The sequence below is a fragment of the Acipenser ruthenus genome, chromosome 26 (genome assembly GCF_902713425.1).
Source record: "Acipenser ruthenus chromosome 26, fAciRut3.2 maternal haplotype, whole genome shotgun sequence".
Classification (NCBI taxonomy): Eukaryota; Metazoa; Chordata; class Actinopteri; order Acipenseriformes; family Acipenseridae; genus Acipenser; species Acipenser ruthenus.
Window position 1 is genome coordinate 19335106 of NC_081214.1, and position 18259 is coordinate 19353364.

At 39.5% G+C, this 18259-nt stretch overlaps 1 protein-coding gene across 4 annotated transcripts; it reads right to left on the minus strand.

Moving 5' to 3' along the window:
- Window positions 1-466: 466 nt before the first annotated feature.
- LOC117430447 (TNFAIP3-interacting protein 3-like) lies at window positions 467-16935 on the minus strand. Of its 4 annotated transcripts, none has more exons than XM_059001282.1 (8): window positions 16850-16935; window positions 16097-16257; window positions 9980-10163; window positions 9207-9350; window positions 6772-6915; window positions 5740-6003; window positions 3123-3248; window positions 467-2333 (listed from the first exon to the last, which is right to left on the minus strand). In XM_059001282.1, exons 2-8 carry the CDS (start codon window positions 16234-16236, stop codon window positions 2046-2048), a joined length of 1290 nt encoding a protein of 429 aa, XP_058857265.1. In that variant the 5' UTR covers window positions 16237-16257; window positions 16850-16935; the 3' UTR covers window positions 467-2045. The 4 variants fall into 4 exon arrangements, with proteins under 4 accessions (XP_058857265.1, XP_058857266.1, XP_058857264.1 ...); XM_059001281.1 differs by having other exon boundaries at window positions 468-2333; window positions 16731-16854; XM_059001283.1 differs by lacking the exon at window positions 16850-16935 and having other exon boundaries at window positions 6778-6915; window positions 16097-16476.
- Between the last annotated feature and the right edge of the window lie 1324 nt (window positions 16936-18259).

Here is an 18259-nt window from a genome sequence, read left to right on the forward strand (position 1 = left end):
TTTCCCCACCATTAAGCATATTACAATACAGCCAATACTTTTAGTGAGTTTCTAATCGAATGTTGCACTCAGACAGTTTTTTGTCATTCAGATTGATGTATTTGCAGTATTTTGGAATTTCTGTTTTAAACCAGTAAAAATGTAAACTGTGAGGCAAAAAAAAAAAAAAAATAGCTGTTCCAAAATGGGCTATTTGATGGAAAACTATTCATAATTCAAGAAAATTAACCATACAGACATCGAAAGTGGTGTGGTTTCAGATGGACGGAAGTGCCTTTGCGTGTTCAATTGACATTTTAGAACATTTATAAATAGTTCCAAGCAGTTTAAAATATAGTGCACAAACAAACAACATATTTTCATTACATGCCTTTAGCATCATCTAGAATTTTAGGATTGAGACATAATTAAAAAAAAAAAAAACTATATGAACATAACTTAGATCTTTTAATTATCATCTTATCAAATGATATTGCAAAATTCAACCGGATGCCATACTAGCAGTACAGTATTTCATAAAAGTAGTACAGTATTTCATAATAGCAGTACGGTATTTCAGTATTTAGATTTTGAAATGTCACATTTTTCAATGTTTGTTAGTTTTTTGTTAAGTATATGGAAAACTACAAAGCAGTATGTAATTCAATATGTTAACGAAACATAATTCTGCAAGTTTCATTCGAATTTACGAAGCAAAATATGTTAATTTTGTACGGGGATGCAAAACCTTTGGCCATACCTGTAGATTATTACTTGTTATGTGCCTGGCCACAGTTTAAGGTCTTCACTGTGTATCTTGAAACATTTAGCAGGATTATTTAAAATAAGAATTGTAAAGATGAGGTTGGTTTGTAAAGTGCTTTGGGATTATTGCATATACTGCATTTAACAAAATATTCTGACTTGGGTATTTTGAAATTGAAATGCCTAATGTAATAAAAAACAGATGAGAATAAATGTCTATAACAGGGAACGAGGCTTACGTGAGTATGTTGCCTCATAGTGGATGTATTTTGTATAAACTTCTTTACTAAAGAGAGATAGAGAGCAGGCAGGCTGATCATTATAGAAAGACACAAAGACAGACTGACAATTAAGTTGTCCTGCTGACAAGTGTGTAAAAACATACAAATGATTACAGTACTCTGAAACCCAACAAGGAAAGCTTGTATTGCCTTATTTAGTTCAAAAGCTTTTTTAATTAGAAAGTACAGATAAAATCATAGCTTACAGTTGGAGAACAAAAGATACAGTCAGGCTGACCTAACATTATTTAGTTTGGGATGTACATTGCTAATGCTGTCAGACTTTGTAATACAAATCATATTAATAATAGTTATAATTATAAAAAAATATCCCCTTTCAAACATGACAATATGGAAACCCTTCCACCCCCACACACAATATTTACAGTCACTGCAGAAGGCACCACATTTATAATGAAACACACAAGCTTGTTACTCACTGTCAGTTTCAACAGTGCTGTTAATTAAAATAATTAGTAGTAGAGCTGGCTGATTAATTACCTTCTTAAGTTCCAGAGAACTAAGATTCTGTGTTTTCCGTAAAACATTGGATCGCATGGAAATTGACCAGTGGGTTTGTCCCCTAACTGTCCTCAGACATCATAACTAATAACTCACAGAGTATAACATAACCAGATACACTGCCCTCCAAGTATTGGATGAATAAAGGCAGAACAAGACTGTGGTTGGGGAATTGTTTCACAACACTTTGCCAGACTCCTAAGTGCAGTCGAAGCCCAAATATTACCCATTCACAACCAATGCAAAATGACTTCATTGTACCCTTAAATTGATTTTTGTAATGGAGACTGACAAAACAGTTACCACAGTGTGAATATATCTAGAATCAGCTTTATAAAATAAAACAATGTCTCACTCAGGATAAAGATATTTGAAGGAGCTTCAAAGGTTACAGTTCCCTTTCCCTATTCCATTTTCAGCATGGAAACTGAAAAAGCCAGTCTCTACTGAAGTCCAACAATGGGAGTATCAGTATCTGCTCCTGAGTGCTGGCTCTGGTTAGTGGTAGTCGATAGTGAAAGGGGAGGCCTGCACCTCTGCATCCTGGTGTTGGTGTGGCCGCTGCGCTCGGCGGCACTCGCTGGCCTTGTGCCCGTGCCGCTCACAGTGCTTGGCACAGCCGCTGCGGTGGGCTGAGCCCTGCCTCTCCCCGGGCGGGCGCTCGTGCTCGTTGTTGCACCGGTGGACCAGGACAGGGTCAGTCGGTCCTGCCTTCTTTAACAGGAGCCTCTGCAAGACTTGCTTATCGGAGCGCTCCTTTCTGAAATCGTCTTCATACACTTTCAGCTGCGGGAACAGGCAGGCACCAGGGGGTTAGTCTTTTAACGATGTGCAGGCAGGCAAGGAAAACAGATCCTATACAAAATACAGTAATAAATATGGACAATAGACTTCCATATTGTTAAATGCTAAACCGGGAACTTGGTTCACTTCATGTTTTGCAGACATTAATTTTTGTTAAAACATTTTGTGCCTTGGGATCATTTATGTAAGGGTAAGTTTCCTTATTATTACAGCTGGTTTCACAGACCCTGATTAGCACTACATGGAATAGCTTACATAAGACAGACAACAATAATAGCAAAATTAGATACACAGGGTGATCGTAAAATAACTTGGTCACAAAATCCCAGTATATGCCAGCACATCACATGGGCTGTAATGCATGCAGACACTGGAACAGTTCAACCACAGAAAGTCAATGACTGGAAGACTTGCCTACACACCAGTGGAAGAGGTACTGTAACAGAGAGTCAAAGCAGGGAACAGCACTGTCTCTAGCAATCACCAATGGGAGATTGCTACTGCAGCATTCCTTCCATTTCACTAGAAGTGTTCTGCTGGGGCAACACACTGTTCCAGGGTTAGCATGGCGACTGCCAGCAGCTGGGTTACCAGAATGTCCTCATTAATTTGAAATTAGATTCAAACTGCAGGGAGCTTGCCTACTTAAACATTTCTATTTAATGTCACAGATGAAATGCATGATGTTTGGTTCCGACACCGTGTGTTTTTTAAATACACAGAGGAATCGCTTTCTTTTTCTTACAGACTCCACTTTGGGCCCTGACTGACCTGCTCTTGCTGCAGCGCCATCTGCTGGCGCAGCTCCTCTTCCTTTCGTCGCAGCTTGCTGTTCTCATTCTTCATGCGCTCTCTGTCTTTGTGTTCTGTCTTGTAGTCAGCTTCGTAGATCTGTGTCTACAAACAGAACAAACAGTCATAGGCTGCTGATAGGGGCCACCTAAAAGTGTTATTTACAAGCAGGTCCTCCTTTAACATAGAGGGGTCTATTTATAAAGGGTTAATGCCTGTCGAAATGAGAAAACAGGAATCCATGATCGGATTTCGTCTATAGCTGCCTACGGCAGTTGCTATTCATAAGAGATAATTCAGATGCGTAGTTAAGCCCCAACGATTTTCGTCTATAAAGGCATGTTTTTAACGAATTGAGAAAAATGTTAACGATTACCTCATTAGCATAAAGTTTTCATCTGTCCTAAGCATCAAGAGTGAACGACAGCAAAATGCTGTTGATAACTAGGAGTTATTGAACGCTTTCTACAGTCAAGTCTAAACTAATGACAGCCTCGGCAGACTATTTTTTATTACTACACTTGCTGTGTTATACAGTTTAACATACCCCTGATTAACACTGCCTATTTTGAATAAAATATATATAAATCTGTAGCTTTATATGAAGGAAAATATTTAATATAACTATCTACTCACACAAGAATATATTCTCTGGCATAATCATTTTCAAACAGCGGAAGCGGAGAGCAAGTGAGAGACAGTTATTCTATTATTATTATTTCTTTGCCGTGATCCGCGGCTGACAGCGGTCCATTTCTTTTTATTTATTTTACCTGTGTTCACAATAAACAGTTTGGACGAATACTGCCTGTGTGAACCTGTTTATTTTCATGCAGCATTACAATATACAGTATACCAGTGCTGCTGATGCAGTCGGTGGGAAATTTGGGCTTGCTTTGTATTGCAAAAAACACTGATCGAGCCTCAGTGCGAAGACACGATCAGTGTTCAAAAGGGAGTCTTTTTTTTTTTTGTGCACCACAAAACAATCCATCTTGTGAACAGTGTGCAATATGGCGTGAAACTTTCACTGATTCATAAACGTGTGTGTGTGTGTGTAGATAAAACCGCGTGCAGTACACCAGGGAGAATATGTATATATACAGCTAAAGCATCAGAAATCTTGAATGAAGAAAATAAATGAAATAACACAATTTGCAAGAAGAAACTAAGATGGTGAAGGACAAATTGACCCCATTTTAGAGCTGGCATTTAATTGGTTTCAGTTTTAGTACACTGCATTTTGAAGGTGACAATCTACTTTAATGCAGGGAGAGGGAACTTTATTATTCAGCTTAGAGAATTATTTGATAACCAGGACTTGTAACACTGTTCTTGGCTACTTGCTTCCAACCATATAAAACTCTCAAAACTGTTCTGAAGGCATTCATTCATTTCAAGGTTATTAACTTTTAAAACAACACAAATTACAATTGCAAGACTGCCTCGCTGGAGTGTTGTTATCAATACACAATAGGGCCTTTGGAAGGTGTATTGCTATTGTACATTTATCATGAGCTATATGTTAGTTCTCATTACATTTTCTGTTACTTCCTTCGTGGATTAATAGAATAGCACGCAGTATTGAGCTGTTTTACACAATTTAAACTATTACATTACAATATATAAAACAATGGAAATTCAATCGTAGGGTACATGTATGCATAATTGTGAGCAAAATAGTGAAGGTCATGTGTGAATATCAAGACATCTTTATTTTACTGTGATCATGGCAACACTGTGTGCTGCAGGTTTCTGTGATTTATATCTTTGGGTATTTTAGTTAATGTATGCAAGTTGCACTCGATAGCATTATAATTTAATTGCATTGTTTACAATTACCTCCTGACATTGACACATGTGCAGCAGCTGAAGACAAGACTTAATCAAAAAGAAAATTGATTCCCCGGGTTGAGATTGAGGAGCAACCAGGTGAAACACTAGAAGTGTTCATCAACATGCTTAACTATGAAGAACAGTTAAACAAAACTGTGCAATTACTGTGCAAATTGACCTTTTCTCATTGTTTATCAGCCTGCCCTGTGCAACACAGAGCAGATTAGACTGCATAGGGAAGATGACCCATTTTAGCATGGGATTGAAGTGCGACAGGGCAACAGCAAAATTGCAGCAAAGTTCACTAATGGGAAAAGCCTTTTAAAAAATAATATATATATATATATATATATATATATATATATATATATATATATATATATATATATATATATATATATATATTGGAACGTCCATTGTCCATAGTGTTAGAATAACTTCCTGTACAACAGGCATTAGGACCCTACCTGACAAAACAAAACAAAAACTGTGATTGTCAATTAATGTACAGTAGTGTAGACAGGAGGCCTACTAACCCTACATCATGTCAACCAGAATTTAGGGGCATACTTAGAAAACACTAATCAAAGGGATGTGGGATGTGGTTATCTCATGCAAACTTGATTAGCTAGTCAGTAACTTTGTGATCAACTCAGAGTTAAACAGACTTGTACACGCAGAAAGCATCAGACACCACGGTCTATTCATTGAATCGTTACAGCTCTATTAAGAATCGACCATGCCTCCTTTACCCACTCACCTGGCATTTAAGGGTTTCCAGCTGGTCCTTCAGCTCCTGCACCTCCTTCAGCATGTCAGACTGTCCCTTAAATGACCTCAAGGTGGCGCTGTCCTGCTTTGATCTGCCCTGCCTGGGGTTGCCCTGCTTTCTGTCGCCATTTCCTGGTGGTTCGAGTGGGGGAGGCGAGTGGCTGGAGCCCTTGTACTGCATGCGGGGGGGCTGGGAGGGGAACTCATACAAACCCTCGCAAACCTCTGGCGGTCTGCAAACCTCCACGCCATTCTGAAACACCAAACAATGAAAATGAATAACCAAAGGTTTGAAACACACATTTGCTTGTCTCTCGATAGCATACAAACAGCCATTTCCAGACTTTACTGTCCCTATGACTTGGTTGACGCTGCAGAATGAAAAACATGTATTGTAAACCTGCAGCCTACCATTTTTGGAAAAGTCTATCTGTGGATGTTGTTTAGCTTCCATTTCCATTATTATATAACAGCAAATTGTGATGTCAACCAAGATAATGTCTAAACAAGATTTCTTCCTACTGGCAAAATAGATGTTTGACTATTTGTTAATACAGTCTTTTTGGTTTCATTCCAATCCAGCATGGAAAGAGTTAAAGCTACAATAAAAAACTAGGATTGGTTTGGGTGTCTCTGGGGCTGCTACAAGCTGGCCACAGAGCATATGTTGTGTACAGTGGAGAAACTGGAGTGAGAACAGGATGCCAGGTTAACATGGGTCTGTACACATCTAAGCAGAATCCCAGCACACTAAGCAAATTGAAGTTCAACATGTCTTTTATTTCTATGCAGATCAAGTAATCTCCATAAACACAATCCTAACCTTTACAATGTATACGCTAAAGAACAAAATGAAAGGTTTCTGTCTGATAAACTGTCAAATGAACCTGGGTGCTGGACTAGTGCGAGTTTCTAAAGCTGGTTAAATAGAGAAGAAGAACAAAGCAGCTGATAAAAACAGAATTCTTTGAACCCCCACCCTCACCACTCTTGGTAATTGAGAACGTTTCTTATAACTCACCAGTACCTCTGCTGGCCGCTCACTGGCAGTGCTGCTGCTGCTGCTGCGGTGAATCTTGCCCTCTAGGTGGCGCACATACTCCTGAAGGTGCTGGTTCTTCCTGAGCTCCTGCAGCAGGGTCTGCTCATAGTACTCACGTTTACTCTGAAAGAAGGAGCAGAGCAGAGGGTCATAACCAGACACAATCCCCTCAGATACTGTCTCTGTACCTTGTGTTTTCCCTTAGTAAAATGGAAAGAAGGGTATACATTCATATTGCTTTCCAATGAGTTCATTTGCCCTAATTAAATCTGAATTCTACAAATCCGTAGACAGACTGTGTAGCAATATGTATGATTGTATCGGTCAATGAAGGACTTGAACTAAGTTTGCAGTTGTTTAGGATGGAAAGGCTTCCATGCGTATTGTCCACTATTACGGCGATCAGATGCATATGTTATTTACCGTACTGTGTTGCGAGTCTTTCATTTTTAGCAATCAAGAAAAGACTACATGCAGGACAGTTAGGAGATGGCTGGTTTATTATTTTATTATTAATTTCTTAGCAGACGCCCTTATCCAGGGCGACTTACAATTGTGACAAGATATCACATTATTTTTACATACAATTACCCATTTATACAGTTGGGTTTTTACTGGAGCAATCTAGGTAAAGTACCTTGCTCAAGGGTACAGCAGCAGTGTCCCCCACTGGGGATTAAACCCACAACCCTCCGGTCAAGAGTCCAGAGCACTAACCACTACTCCACACTGCATTGTGGGTAACCACTACTCCACACTGGTTTGTGGGTAAGTTATTGTTAGGGCCTCTGATTGTCGGTTTTAACTGATGAAAATCAATAAAACACCCCCAGTACAAAAAAATGAAATCGAGGTGTAGACAATAAACATCGGAAAACACTGGAAATGATTACTCAATTCATGTTAACGTCACCCCTTTCCCATTTAAGAAAATTTTTTAGTAACACACACACACATTCAATACCCTTTTCCCATTTAAAAAAAAAATTAAGTAACACACACACACACACATTCAATACCTGAAATACATTCAAAATGCCAATAAAATTCAGAGAATATACACATTACACAGTATATATATTCAGGGTATGGATTCTTAAAGGATCAACTGATGCATAGGTATCTTTTCTCAATATAACTGTTCTGTATATCACTTTTTTCCTAAATTGCTAAAGATAAACACACAGGGTTCTTTTCGTTGGCTTTCCAGAATGTATTGGTGGAGTTTTTGGGGTATTAAGCTTTATCAGCTTGTTGACAGATATGGTTCCTGAGTGGTACACTTAGAAAGTCCCTTGTGAGTTCAAATGGAAACCAAAAGTAACACATTCGACAAAAATGCAGACTTCAAATATTAGGACAAAAGTGACCTCAGTGAACCCAATACAAGCTTAATAAAATACTGAAATCTGAATGTAGCCTAAAAAAGAAATGTAGGTCTCAATCTTATTTCCATGTATTCAGTGTAGTTTAAAGATTTAAACAGAGGCGTTTCTAATAAACCCCTCCCTCTACTTCATACCAATCCCACTGGAGTTTCCACTCAGTGATTTATAGCTTAACTAAAGGCAATACAAATACAGATAGTTTTACATTTTAGGGCTTTGATCATTGTTGTTGACAGATGTTGACTTTTATATGATGTTGACATTTTAGACATAAAATGAAAGACTGATTTCCAGTTTTTGACCTTTCTAAACATCCATTACCAGTAACAAATATAAGTAAAATGAATGACATCTAGCTCTTCCTACTTTCAGTAAAGAAAATGAGGATATTTATGATTTATGAAGTAGTCATAAATGTCAGCATAAAGAAATCATTTCCATAGGGTTATTGAGGACTTCCCTGATGTGTCACACTTTAAAGGGTACATAAGGACCTTTTTATTTTATTGTGTTACATGTTCCCATGTGTTGCTACAACTGTTTACGTAAGGTGTGTGTATTGTTTTGATTATTATCTTTTTTTACATTTTGACCACTTTTTTAAACTTTTAAATTGCATTCCCTGCCTCACGATGGCTTCACATGTACCCGCATGGACCTATCAGAACTACATTTCCCATCATCCCTGCTCACATATGTAACTAAGATGGATTTACCAGTGAACAGGAGGATGATGGGAAATGTAGTTCTGAGGTCCATGAGGGTACATGTGAAGCCATCTTGAGGCAGGGAATGCAATTTCCAAGTTTAAAAAAGTGGTCAAAATGTAAAAAAAAAAATTAAAACAATACACACATCTTACGTAAACACTTGTAGCAACACATGGGAATAATAAAATAAAAAGGTTGTTATGTACCCTTTAAACCGTTTCCTGACAATCCCCATGGTTGTGCTGAGGGAGCTGTTAGTGGCTGGTGAGTATGTAAGGCTGCCCCCTGTGGCTGGAGGCTGCGTGCCCCTCTGTACCTGCTCGTGCTCCAGTTTCATTACGAGCCTCTCGTTGTGCTGGTTCAGCCCCACCACCTCCTGCTGCAGGGAGCTAATCTTCTCCTGCAGCCCCATCGTGGTGCTGCGGTAGATATGATCCCACTCCTCATTCAGCTTCATCAGCTACCAGAAGAAAAAATAAGGTATTAATATAGTCTCATGGAAGACTTGGGTCACCTCAGTATAGCAGAGAGCCACCTGATGCATTCATGATAGCTGCAACACAGCCAGGTAGTGCATAGCTCATATATGTACAGATCCCCTATGCCTTTTAGAGCATCTGGTGTAGCTCCCCATTAGAATTTATAGCACTCGATAGGATTCTGATCTGGATACTGTCCAAGCAATTGAGAGTTGTAGGCTTTATGCGGTGTATGGTGTAAATCCAGTAAAGCAGGTTTTTGTTTCGAAATGGATTTCACTTTGGGTATCAGGGCAAGATGCACAAGATAACTGCCGCTTTTATTTTCATACATACTTCCACACTGCAGAATAATGCTGATCATCTAACCTTGAGTGTTCATGTAATTTACATAAGCAAACTAACAATAAAATCACAATCAAATCACTATTTCGACTTTAGCAGGTAAAACTTAACCAGAGGTACATGCCAGCTTATTGTCAGATTATCATATATGGATTCAACAAAATCAATGGAGATGTTAATCATGACATCCCTCTTCGCAAGCATCCGTGAACATGCAGCGCTGTGTGATCGTGCATCATGGCAGTTTATATGTCCTCGCCCTCACCTCCTTGTTGAGTCTCCTCAGATCTGTGTTCCTGTTCAGCAGCAGGAGTTTTTCTTCGTCGGCTGACGTTACTGTCATGCTCTCCGAGATGATGGTCACGTTTTCTTCAGTGTCATTCCCGCTAGAGATCAAATGCCTACCGTGACCCTCTGTCTCCTCCCCATGGTCATCAGGCTCTGCCTCTCTGCAAACCAGAGTCCAGATAAATCACTGTCCAGAAAGCATATTATAACCCTTTCTTGTGCTGAGGCTATCAGAAATACACCCCAACAAGTTTTGACTATTGGCACATCATTGAATAGGGATTGTTTAATTTGCTACTGAAACAAACTAAGAGGACATTCCCGCGATGAATACCCCAGAGATAGAAAAATTTGTGTTACCACTGGATCCTCACACGCATATATACATCCATGCCTTTGATTGAATAAATAGGAGAATAATACAGTTTCGAAATAACTTAATTAAATCATATCTGACTGTTGCAATAATAACACTTATTAAAATATTGTTGTGCTGCTTTAATGTAACAGAGTTTAACACTAGGATATGCCAGTATTGGTGTATTTGATAAAGTCTATCATGTTTTGACCTCTAAAATTGATACAAGTGGGTTAAAATGAAACCTTTTAAGTTATTTTAAGTATAACACTTTAGTACATTCTAGATTTACTGCAAAACATAGCACCACATAAAACAATTACAATACTAACAAACTAAATGGGTAATGACATGAGTTACAGTATCTGCATACACCATACATAAGTATAGTGTATAGAGAATCCCATATCCTATCATTACACCAGGCTTTTTTACCTGCTCTGCAAGCAGGACACACCACAGCAATATAGGTTAACACAACACAGTTATTTTACATAATGTAGATATCAGTATACACAGATTAAACAATGATCTGTGGCTAAGCTTACAAATGTGGAGGGGAACAGAGCCAGCTGCATAAAACACACTGCAGCAGGAAATTATTATTTTAAATATTGGTGTGGAAAGTACAAGGAGAGAAATTATCACACACACCCCTGGATGACATCACGGAGCCTACCGTCAAGCTGGGGTGTTGTACTGTGGGGTTTTTGAGCTCAGTGACCCCACGGTAATATTTAGAACCACAAAGCAATGTGGTTTGTGGTTAAAGCATTTGTAAAGTTTACAACTTAACTGCTATGGCAGACATCTGTTAAGCATCTATACAGGTTTAATAAAACATTTAAACAGCATGTAGCTGCTTCAGATTATTTAGAGTGGTTCTCATTGCAATAACTCAAATAGTGTGTTTTCTAGAAAAACAATGTAAGTGTGACATACAGATGAACGGACAGACAGACACCCCCCTATATTCTCAATAACTTATGCTAAATAATGTTACTACCAAGTATCATGACAACACTCCCCTTGGATGTTTTTTTCTGGTGTATAGTGTAACAAGATGATCACCTGGTTACGAAGGTGATTGGTGTTTCCAAATGATTGTATCACAGGAATGCACTCTTCCCCTAATTGGCCAACACTTCTCTGCTAAGTGCTGTTCCAATATTCTCTTTCGATATCATGCAACATTTAACCCAGATGAGTCATTCTTATTTTCACTTACTAAAAGCTGCAGCACAGTAGCCTTACCAGAAAGCACTGGCTAGTGTGTGTGTGTCTCTGGACTGTGCAGCTGTGGGGCTGATTGTTTGATAATGTTTTCTTGACCTTTAGTGGTCATTATTAATACATTGCATCATTTTGTGTTTTCTGTGAATAACATATTCCTCCACCAGAAATGTTGTTACTACTTTATACCCTGATGAAAAACCAAGCAGCAAATGCTGATAAAATGATTACCTGCTCAGAGCAATATTGAAACAATATGTTTGGCCTTTCACTGGCCAGCCAGCAGGTATAATCCCAGACAAGTTTTACAGCAAACAGATGACTAATTTAAGAGTGCTGACAACAAACAGTTGACTTAGAACTCAACACTAAAGGGATTTTTAATGGACTTTTTTTAAAATCAGTTTAACCAGCTCCTCTCCCAGCACATCTCCTTGCACCAGCACAACCAGTTGAAAACCAGCAAACTACAGGCACTGACCAGCATATACCAGTACCAGTCATATAGTATATAGGTCTCCTCTACCACAGTTTATACTTTGTTCTATATTGCCACCAGAATTCAAGCAAAGCTACATTTCTCAACTAAACTACCTGTGACAGCAGTACAATAAAGATGAAAGAGACTTTTAAATATATGAGTAACATTATTTTATAACACGCTACCTTGTCTACAGGCCCTACATTAAATGTGTACCCAAAAGGCTACTTTCAGTAAATGATACAGTACATGCCACCACAGCCAAAACACCACAATGTACATGCCTGATATAGTTTGGTATAAATTTAGTGTAACTGATTTTACATAGTCATGTAACTGATGCAACCCTCTTTAGCATTTATATAAGTAAGACATAGGAAGACGTGCTGATAACTTTGATGGTATGCTTTTTATCTTTTAACATCTGTGGCTATAGCTTATGACATATTTATGTTGGCAGGTACTGGTACACTGATCACCATGTATTCATTATAAAAATTCAGAAAGCTGTCATAATGCATTTAAAGAAATTTAATGTATTTAAAAAGGCAACAATATTTTAATGTCACAACATAATTGAAAGAAAGCATAATAGGTGCAGACCGACACAGATGAAATGACTGTTGTACAGTACTATCTGTCTTTGCGCTAAATTGGTATAACACCCCTGTTAAAATAACAGCCAAGACTCAACTGAAATGGCAGAAATGTGTTATACAAAAAATAGGAATGGTTTCATTGGCCATGTTTGCCAAGAGTTTTTCAAACCTGTTGGCTAAAAACCTTTTAATTAAACCTCTCTTTCAGATTCCTATCCCAGACAAGAGCAAGCTTTGAAAGGCTCTTGTGCTAGAGTTGTTGAGTTTCCATGGTGCTGAAACCCTGAAACCTAGCAACCCCAGACAAGGGGACAGTCTTGTATCATTTAATGAAGAGCCTGCCCATTTGCAGGCTGAATGCACCGCTTCCACTTCCTGTTTTGAGTGAAAATAGCAACAGCAGTCAATAACCAAAGGGTAAACAAAGACGCCTCTGAAAGCAGCAATCTCCCTTTCGATCTCTGTATTGCACTGGATATAAGGACACCTTGGTTTTATCCTAAGAATACATTACAAATGTATATATAGCAATACACATATAGTACATTGTCCTGTGATTGACGATGTGATTTTATGCATTTGAATGATGGAAAATAAAAAAGTAAGGTTTAAAAACTGCTTCAAGGTCAAAATTTTGAGCAATGAACCTTCCATCTGTGTACCAGGGAACATGCACTGTCTCATAAATTACATGTAAGCACATGTGTGCTGTGTGCTGTGACAGAGCAGACTGAGCGGTGGCAGTCAAGCAAGCAGCACAAAACAATTCCAAATAGATTTTTGCATACTTGACTATTTGCTGCACATGCACATGATGAGCCTGCCTGCTGTGTATGATTGCGAGCTGTGGAATCTAATCAGCAGGTAGGTGTGTTCCAGCGGGGTGTCAAGTATAAAAGGATCCTGTTTATTTACCTAAAGGCTGCTGCAAAGCCAAGGACAACGGGCTGAACATCGTCCACACTACCTGGACAAAGAGGCCTAAAGACCTTGCTGTAATCCTCTGATTGCCGTGAAAGTGACCCAGGATAAGAACGTAAAGAACCCGAAACCGCCGACGGACGGGCGAATAGCCGGAGTCTGGGTTTGTTTAGTAATGAACAGACAAGATTAGTTCAAGGATTGTAGATCCCACCAAGGGACAGAGAGCGAGGTGAATAAGCGGGCCTCCCATGTATTAGGAGTCGCGCATGCCGTTTTTACGGCATCTTGTATTTTATAGTTTTGCACAATGTTTTATTTTGCCTTTTGTACGTCGGGCCATATGTCCCACGTGGTAGCGTCATTGCTGGTAGCGTCATGTGGGGTTCCTGTATGTTCTGTCTGTGTTTATGTAAATAAAACCTGCCCGCCTGATAGGGCGTGTCAACTGAAACCTCTGTCTAGGTCTCCAAGATTTTTGTGTTGATAATAAAAACAAATCTTGGGCATACCAGTAGTCTCCAGGTTGAAATGACCCAGGAAGTGCAAGACAATATGAAAGCATACTTACAAACTGAGATTTATTTACCCTAGCGTAGTAACAAATAATGTATTTCTTTCAAAACTGCACATTTGAGACCAGTGCATGGTGGGGGGAAATGTATGGATTATTTTGTTAGCTACACTTTAATAATAGTAATAATATTTAATAGTTCCTCAAGGTACATCATAGTAAGGACTAGAGCCATCTGGTTAGATACCAGTTTATTCTGCTTTCATATACAAGATGATTGTATAGTGTCACAATCAACCATTTGGGACTTGGACTTTGGTGTTTAGGATAGACCCATCATCACAGAAAATATCAGTCGAATATTACATAGCTGCCTGTGTGCTACCATTGCTGCTTTGTACAGAAGAATGACATGGTTATTGTAGAGCATTTGGTAAGGGTATGAGTCTGTGGCAGTGTGGTAAGGTGAAAGCCCTGCCAGTGCACATGTGTGTGTTGGTGTGGGGAATATTGGGTTGGCAAGGAGGGGGTTAAATTTCTCCCTGTCAAAACACGTGGGAATGTGGCTGGAGCAGACAAGTGAATAAATGATTAATTAGGCTGTGTTGCAGAAAGGGAGGAGCTGTCGTCCTGCATGCCAGAAAGGGAGGAGCTGTGTGCCGATGGGGGTGGAGCTGCCACTGTCTCCAGCGCCACAGGGAGAAGCCCTGCTGTCTCCGGTGCCACAGGGAGAGGCCCAGCTGTCTCCAGCACCCAGGGAGAAGCCCCGTTGTCTCTTGCGCCCCAGGGAAAAGTCCTGCTAGCTCCAGCGCCACCACTGCTGGATTGGCCAGCGCCGGCACCACTGCCGGAGTGCCCCGTGCTGAGGTCAGCATTGCCGCTGCCAGCGCCACCACTGCCAGCGTGGCCACGGCTGGAGTGCCCCGACCACTGTCAACATTTCTGCTGCAAGTATTGCCACTAGCAGCATTTCCGCTGCTGGAGTGCCCCGCATAGCTGTCAGGCTGTGTGGTCCAGTGGTAAAAGAAAAGGGCTTGTAACCAGGAGATCCCCGGTTCAACCTCAGCCACTGACTCATTGTGTGACCCTGAGCAAGTCACTTAACCTCCTTGTGCTCCGTCTTTCAGGTGAGATGTAGTTGTAAGTGACTCTGCAGCTGATGCATAGTTCACACACCCTAGTCTCTGTAAGTCGCCTTGGATAAAGACGTCTGCTAAATAAACAAATAATAATTTACACTGCTAGTATCAAGGACCACTGTGTCATTAACTCTTTCATCACTGCAGACCAGTGTACAGGTCTAACTCCAATTAAAAGTGTAGGCTACCAAACTAATCTAATAAACCAATATTGATATCTATGTCCATTTTTTCTTCAGTATAAGACTCTTTCTGTGACATCAGTGAAGGCATCAGTCAATACGCACAATAACTCAAATTAGAAGGTAGGCTGTGACAAGCAGTATGAACCAGAACAGCACACAATGAGTTACACAGGATAATCACTCTATTAAGAACATAACTAAATGACAACTGAAGTATCACAAGCTGAACAGAGTTCAGAATCAGTGTCAAAGACCCTCAACTCTAAACACCAGTGCCACATTTACTTGGTCACACTATTCAGTTCTAACCACTGCCTTCCAGTCCCTTGGTCCAAAGCCAGTCTGTCTTCTTAATACATGTCGTTAGACACATGTGTAACTCAGTAAGACTAATACAATATTACCCTCCGGTAATTTCTTCTTAATAAGAAAGTGAAAGTATTTGAACATTAACTATCTGTCCCTGATACAGTAGGTTTGGCTTTTAAGTAAAGTAATACAGTAGTAATATGTACACTTTTAAAATAACTGAATCCTGAATAATTAAAGAAACGTATCAAATTATAATACACACCTAACGAGAATTAATACAGAGAATGAAAACATACTTGCACACATTGAAATTGATACAGCTGTTAATGTAAGTAAACACAGTATGCCTTACCCGTTCAAAGCCAAGCTGCTCCGCTGGGTCAAAGTCTGTCTGTACTGGTCCTGCTGGACGGCAGACGTGTTGTCCGCAGCTGGGGAGTCTAACTCCGAACTCGCCGGTGAAGATTTTAAGAAAGGATTGCCATCCATCATTTACAGGTCTAGTCTTCTATACTGTATCGTAAATAAAATAAATAAATAAATAAATAATAACATACAAAAAGTTGTTCTTGTTGTTTTACATATATTTATTTATCAGAGAAATTATCTTTATAGTCTCTTCAAACCCACACCGCAGCCAGAATCGCACTCGTGTCTGCGAAAGAAGTTATTTATTGACAAAGACTAAGAGGAACTTTAAAAACACCACATGCACAGTTTCAAGGAGGAAGTTAGTCACAATCAGCAGGTGCCGCCGTGTCAGAAGGCTGTTTTTTTTTTTTTTTTTTTTTTTTTTACCATTACTGTACTACGCTTGCTCTTTCCTAAATAGATTTGTTATGCGACTGTATTTGTATCATGGCTTTAAAAATAATAATAACACATCATTTTATGTTAGTTACGAGATATATCTGGTCGCTGGAACTGTTTAAAATCATTTTGCATAACATTTCAAACATTTGCATACACCACAGAAAATGGTTTACCTGAAAAACAAATGAAATATGCGTGACTTTCCCCTGGTCTTCTTACTGTAGCAGGCAGTGCACTTAATAAAGCAGTTTCTGTGACCTGGAGTTCATGATTGATTTTTCCTTTAACTCACCATTGAGGAAGTTGGAGGGTGGATATTAAACTACATTCTCAAGAAGGGAAATTCCAGCATAGTGTTGAGACAAAACCAGAAGTAAAACAGAGTGATCTCAGCGAAAGCCAGGGACTAACCTGTTTTGTGTGTGATGCCCAAGGCCATACATTCCCATATATAATAGTTGGACTATAATAGATACATTATTTGGACTACAGCCTACTATTTATCTGAAGGTCACCTCCTGGTGGCATTGGCACACTGGAAAATAACTGGGCAACACTGGTATTCTTACAAAATCAGGTTGAACTTCAATAGGCAAACAGAAACCCCTTCTAAGAACTAAAACTAATCCTAAAAAGAAGCAAACTACTGTATGTATGATAATGTGTACTAGAGGCACACTTAATCTTGAGCTCAACGCGCTGGCACAGACGGACACACACTCTTATGTTCTCTTTGGCACACAGTCCTACAGGAACACACTGAATCCTGGGAAAGCCTGGGGTCACTGTGGATCCACATAGCTATGCAGCATGACTAAGTGACATGAAGACACTGCTGTACTCATTGCTTCCTCTGGGGGGAGGGGTCACCGTGAGTGGGAGAGAGGAACTCTAAAGCCAGGCTATATGACACACCAAATGGAATTTTTTTGCATGGTCAGCAATGTCACACACTTCCCTTTTTTTCTACAATTGATTAAAGTATATGAAACCTGTGAGTACTGTAATTACTTCTGGGAAACCCTGAGAGGTATTATTGTAGCATGCGTGTGTGTGTGTGTGTGTGTGGCCCAGATTATATTTGTCTGTCATATTTTTATATGCACATGTGTCTAACTGTGGCTGAAATATATAGACACTGAATACACCAACTCTAAACCCAGTGATGTGTGCTGTAGGAGGAAAAACCTAGTGTTAGAATCCAAGAAGACTGAAGACTTCCACATTTAGGAAATCCTTTGCAGAAAAATTTGGATAATGGACTTACCTTATTAGAACCCCTAGAAGACCACACTGGTACTGATATGGTACCACTATGCTACTGCAATTGACTACCAGTGTGTATTGTTTCATACAATTGTGATCTTATTAGTATATCAAAATAATACAATGCTGCCTACTACCATTGCTCCTAATTACCATTACATGCCTATTGTATTGCCACTGCAAGACCATTTGTTTTAGGAGTTTGTCCAGAACCACTGAACAGTAACATGCTCAGTAAGGAACTCCAGTTAATTTGCAAAGACCCACGACAAATGCTGGTAAAAAATTGTACTATGTTGATCGTCAAGGTTTGTATTTAGATGTGCATATGGATGTTTGGGCATGTTTGTGTGTGAGTGTGTGCGTGTGTGCGTGCGTGCGTGTGTGTGTGTGGGTGTCGGTGTGTGTGTGTGCGTGTGTGTGTGTGTGTGCGTGT

Coding starts and splice junctions, on each gene's coding strand:
- LOC117430447 (XM_059001282.1), bottom strand. CDS start 16,236: ATGATGGATGGCAATCCTTTCTTAAAATCTTCACCGGCGAGTTCGGAG. Junction 10,164..16,096: donor AGCAGCTTGGCTTTGAACGG/GTAAGGCATACT, acceptor TCTGGTTTGCAG/AGAGGCAGAGCCTGATGACC. Junction 6,916..9,206: donor TGAAACTGGAGCACGAGCAG/GTACAGAGGGGC, acceptor TCCTTCTTTCAG/AGTAAACGTGAGTACTATGA.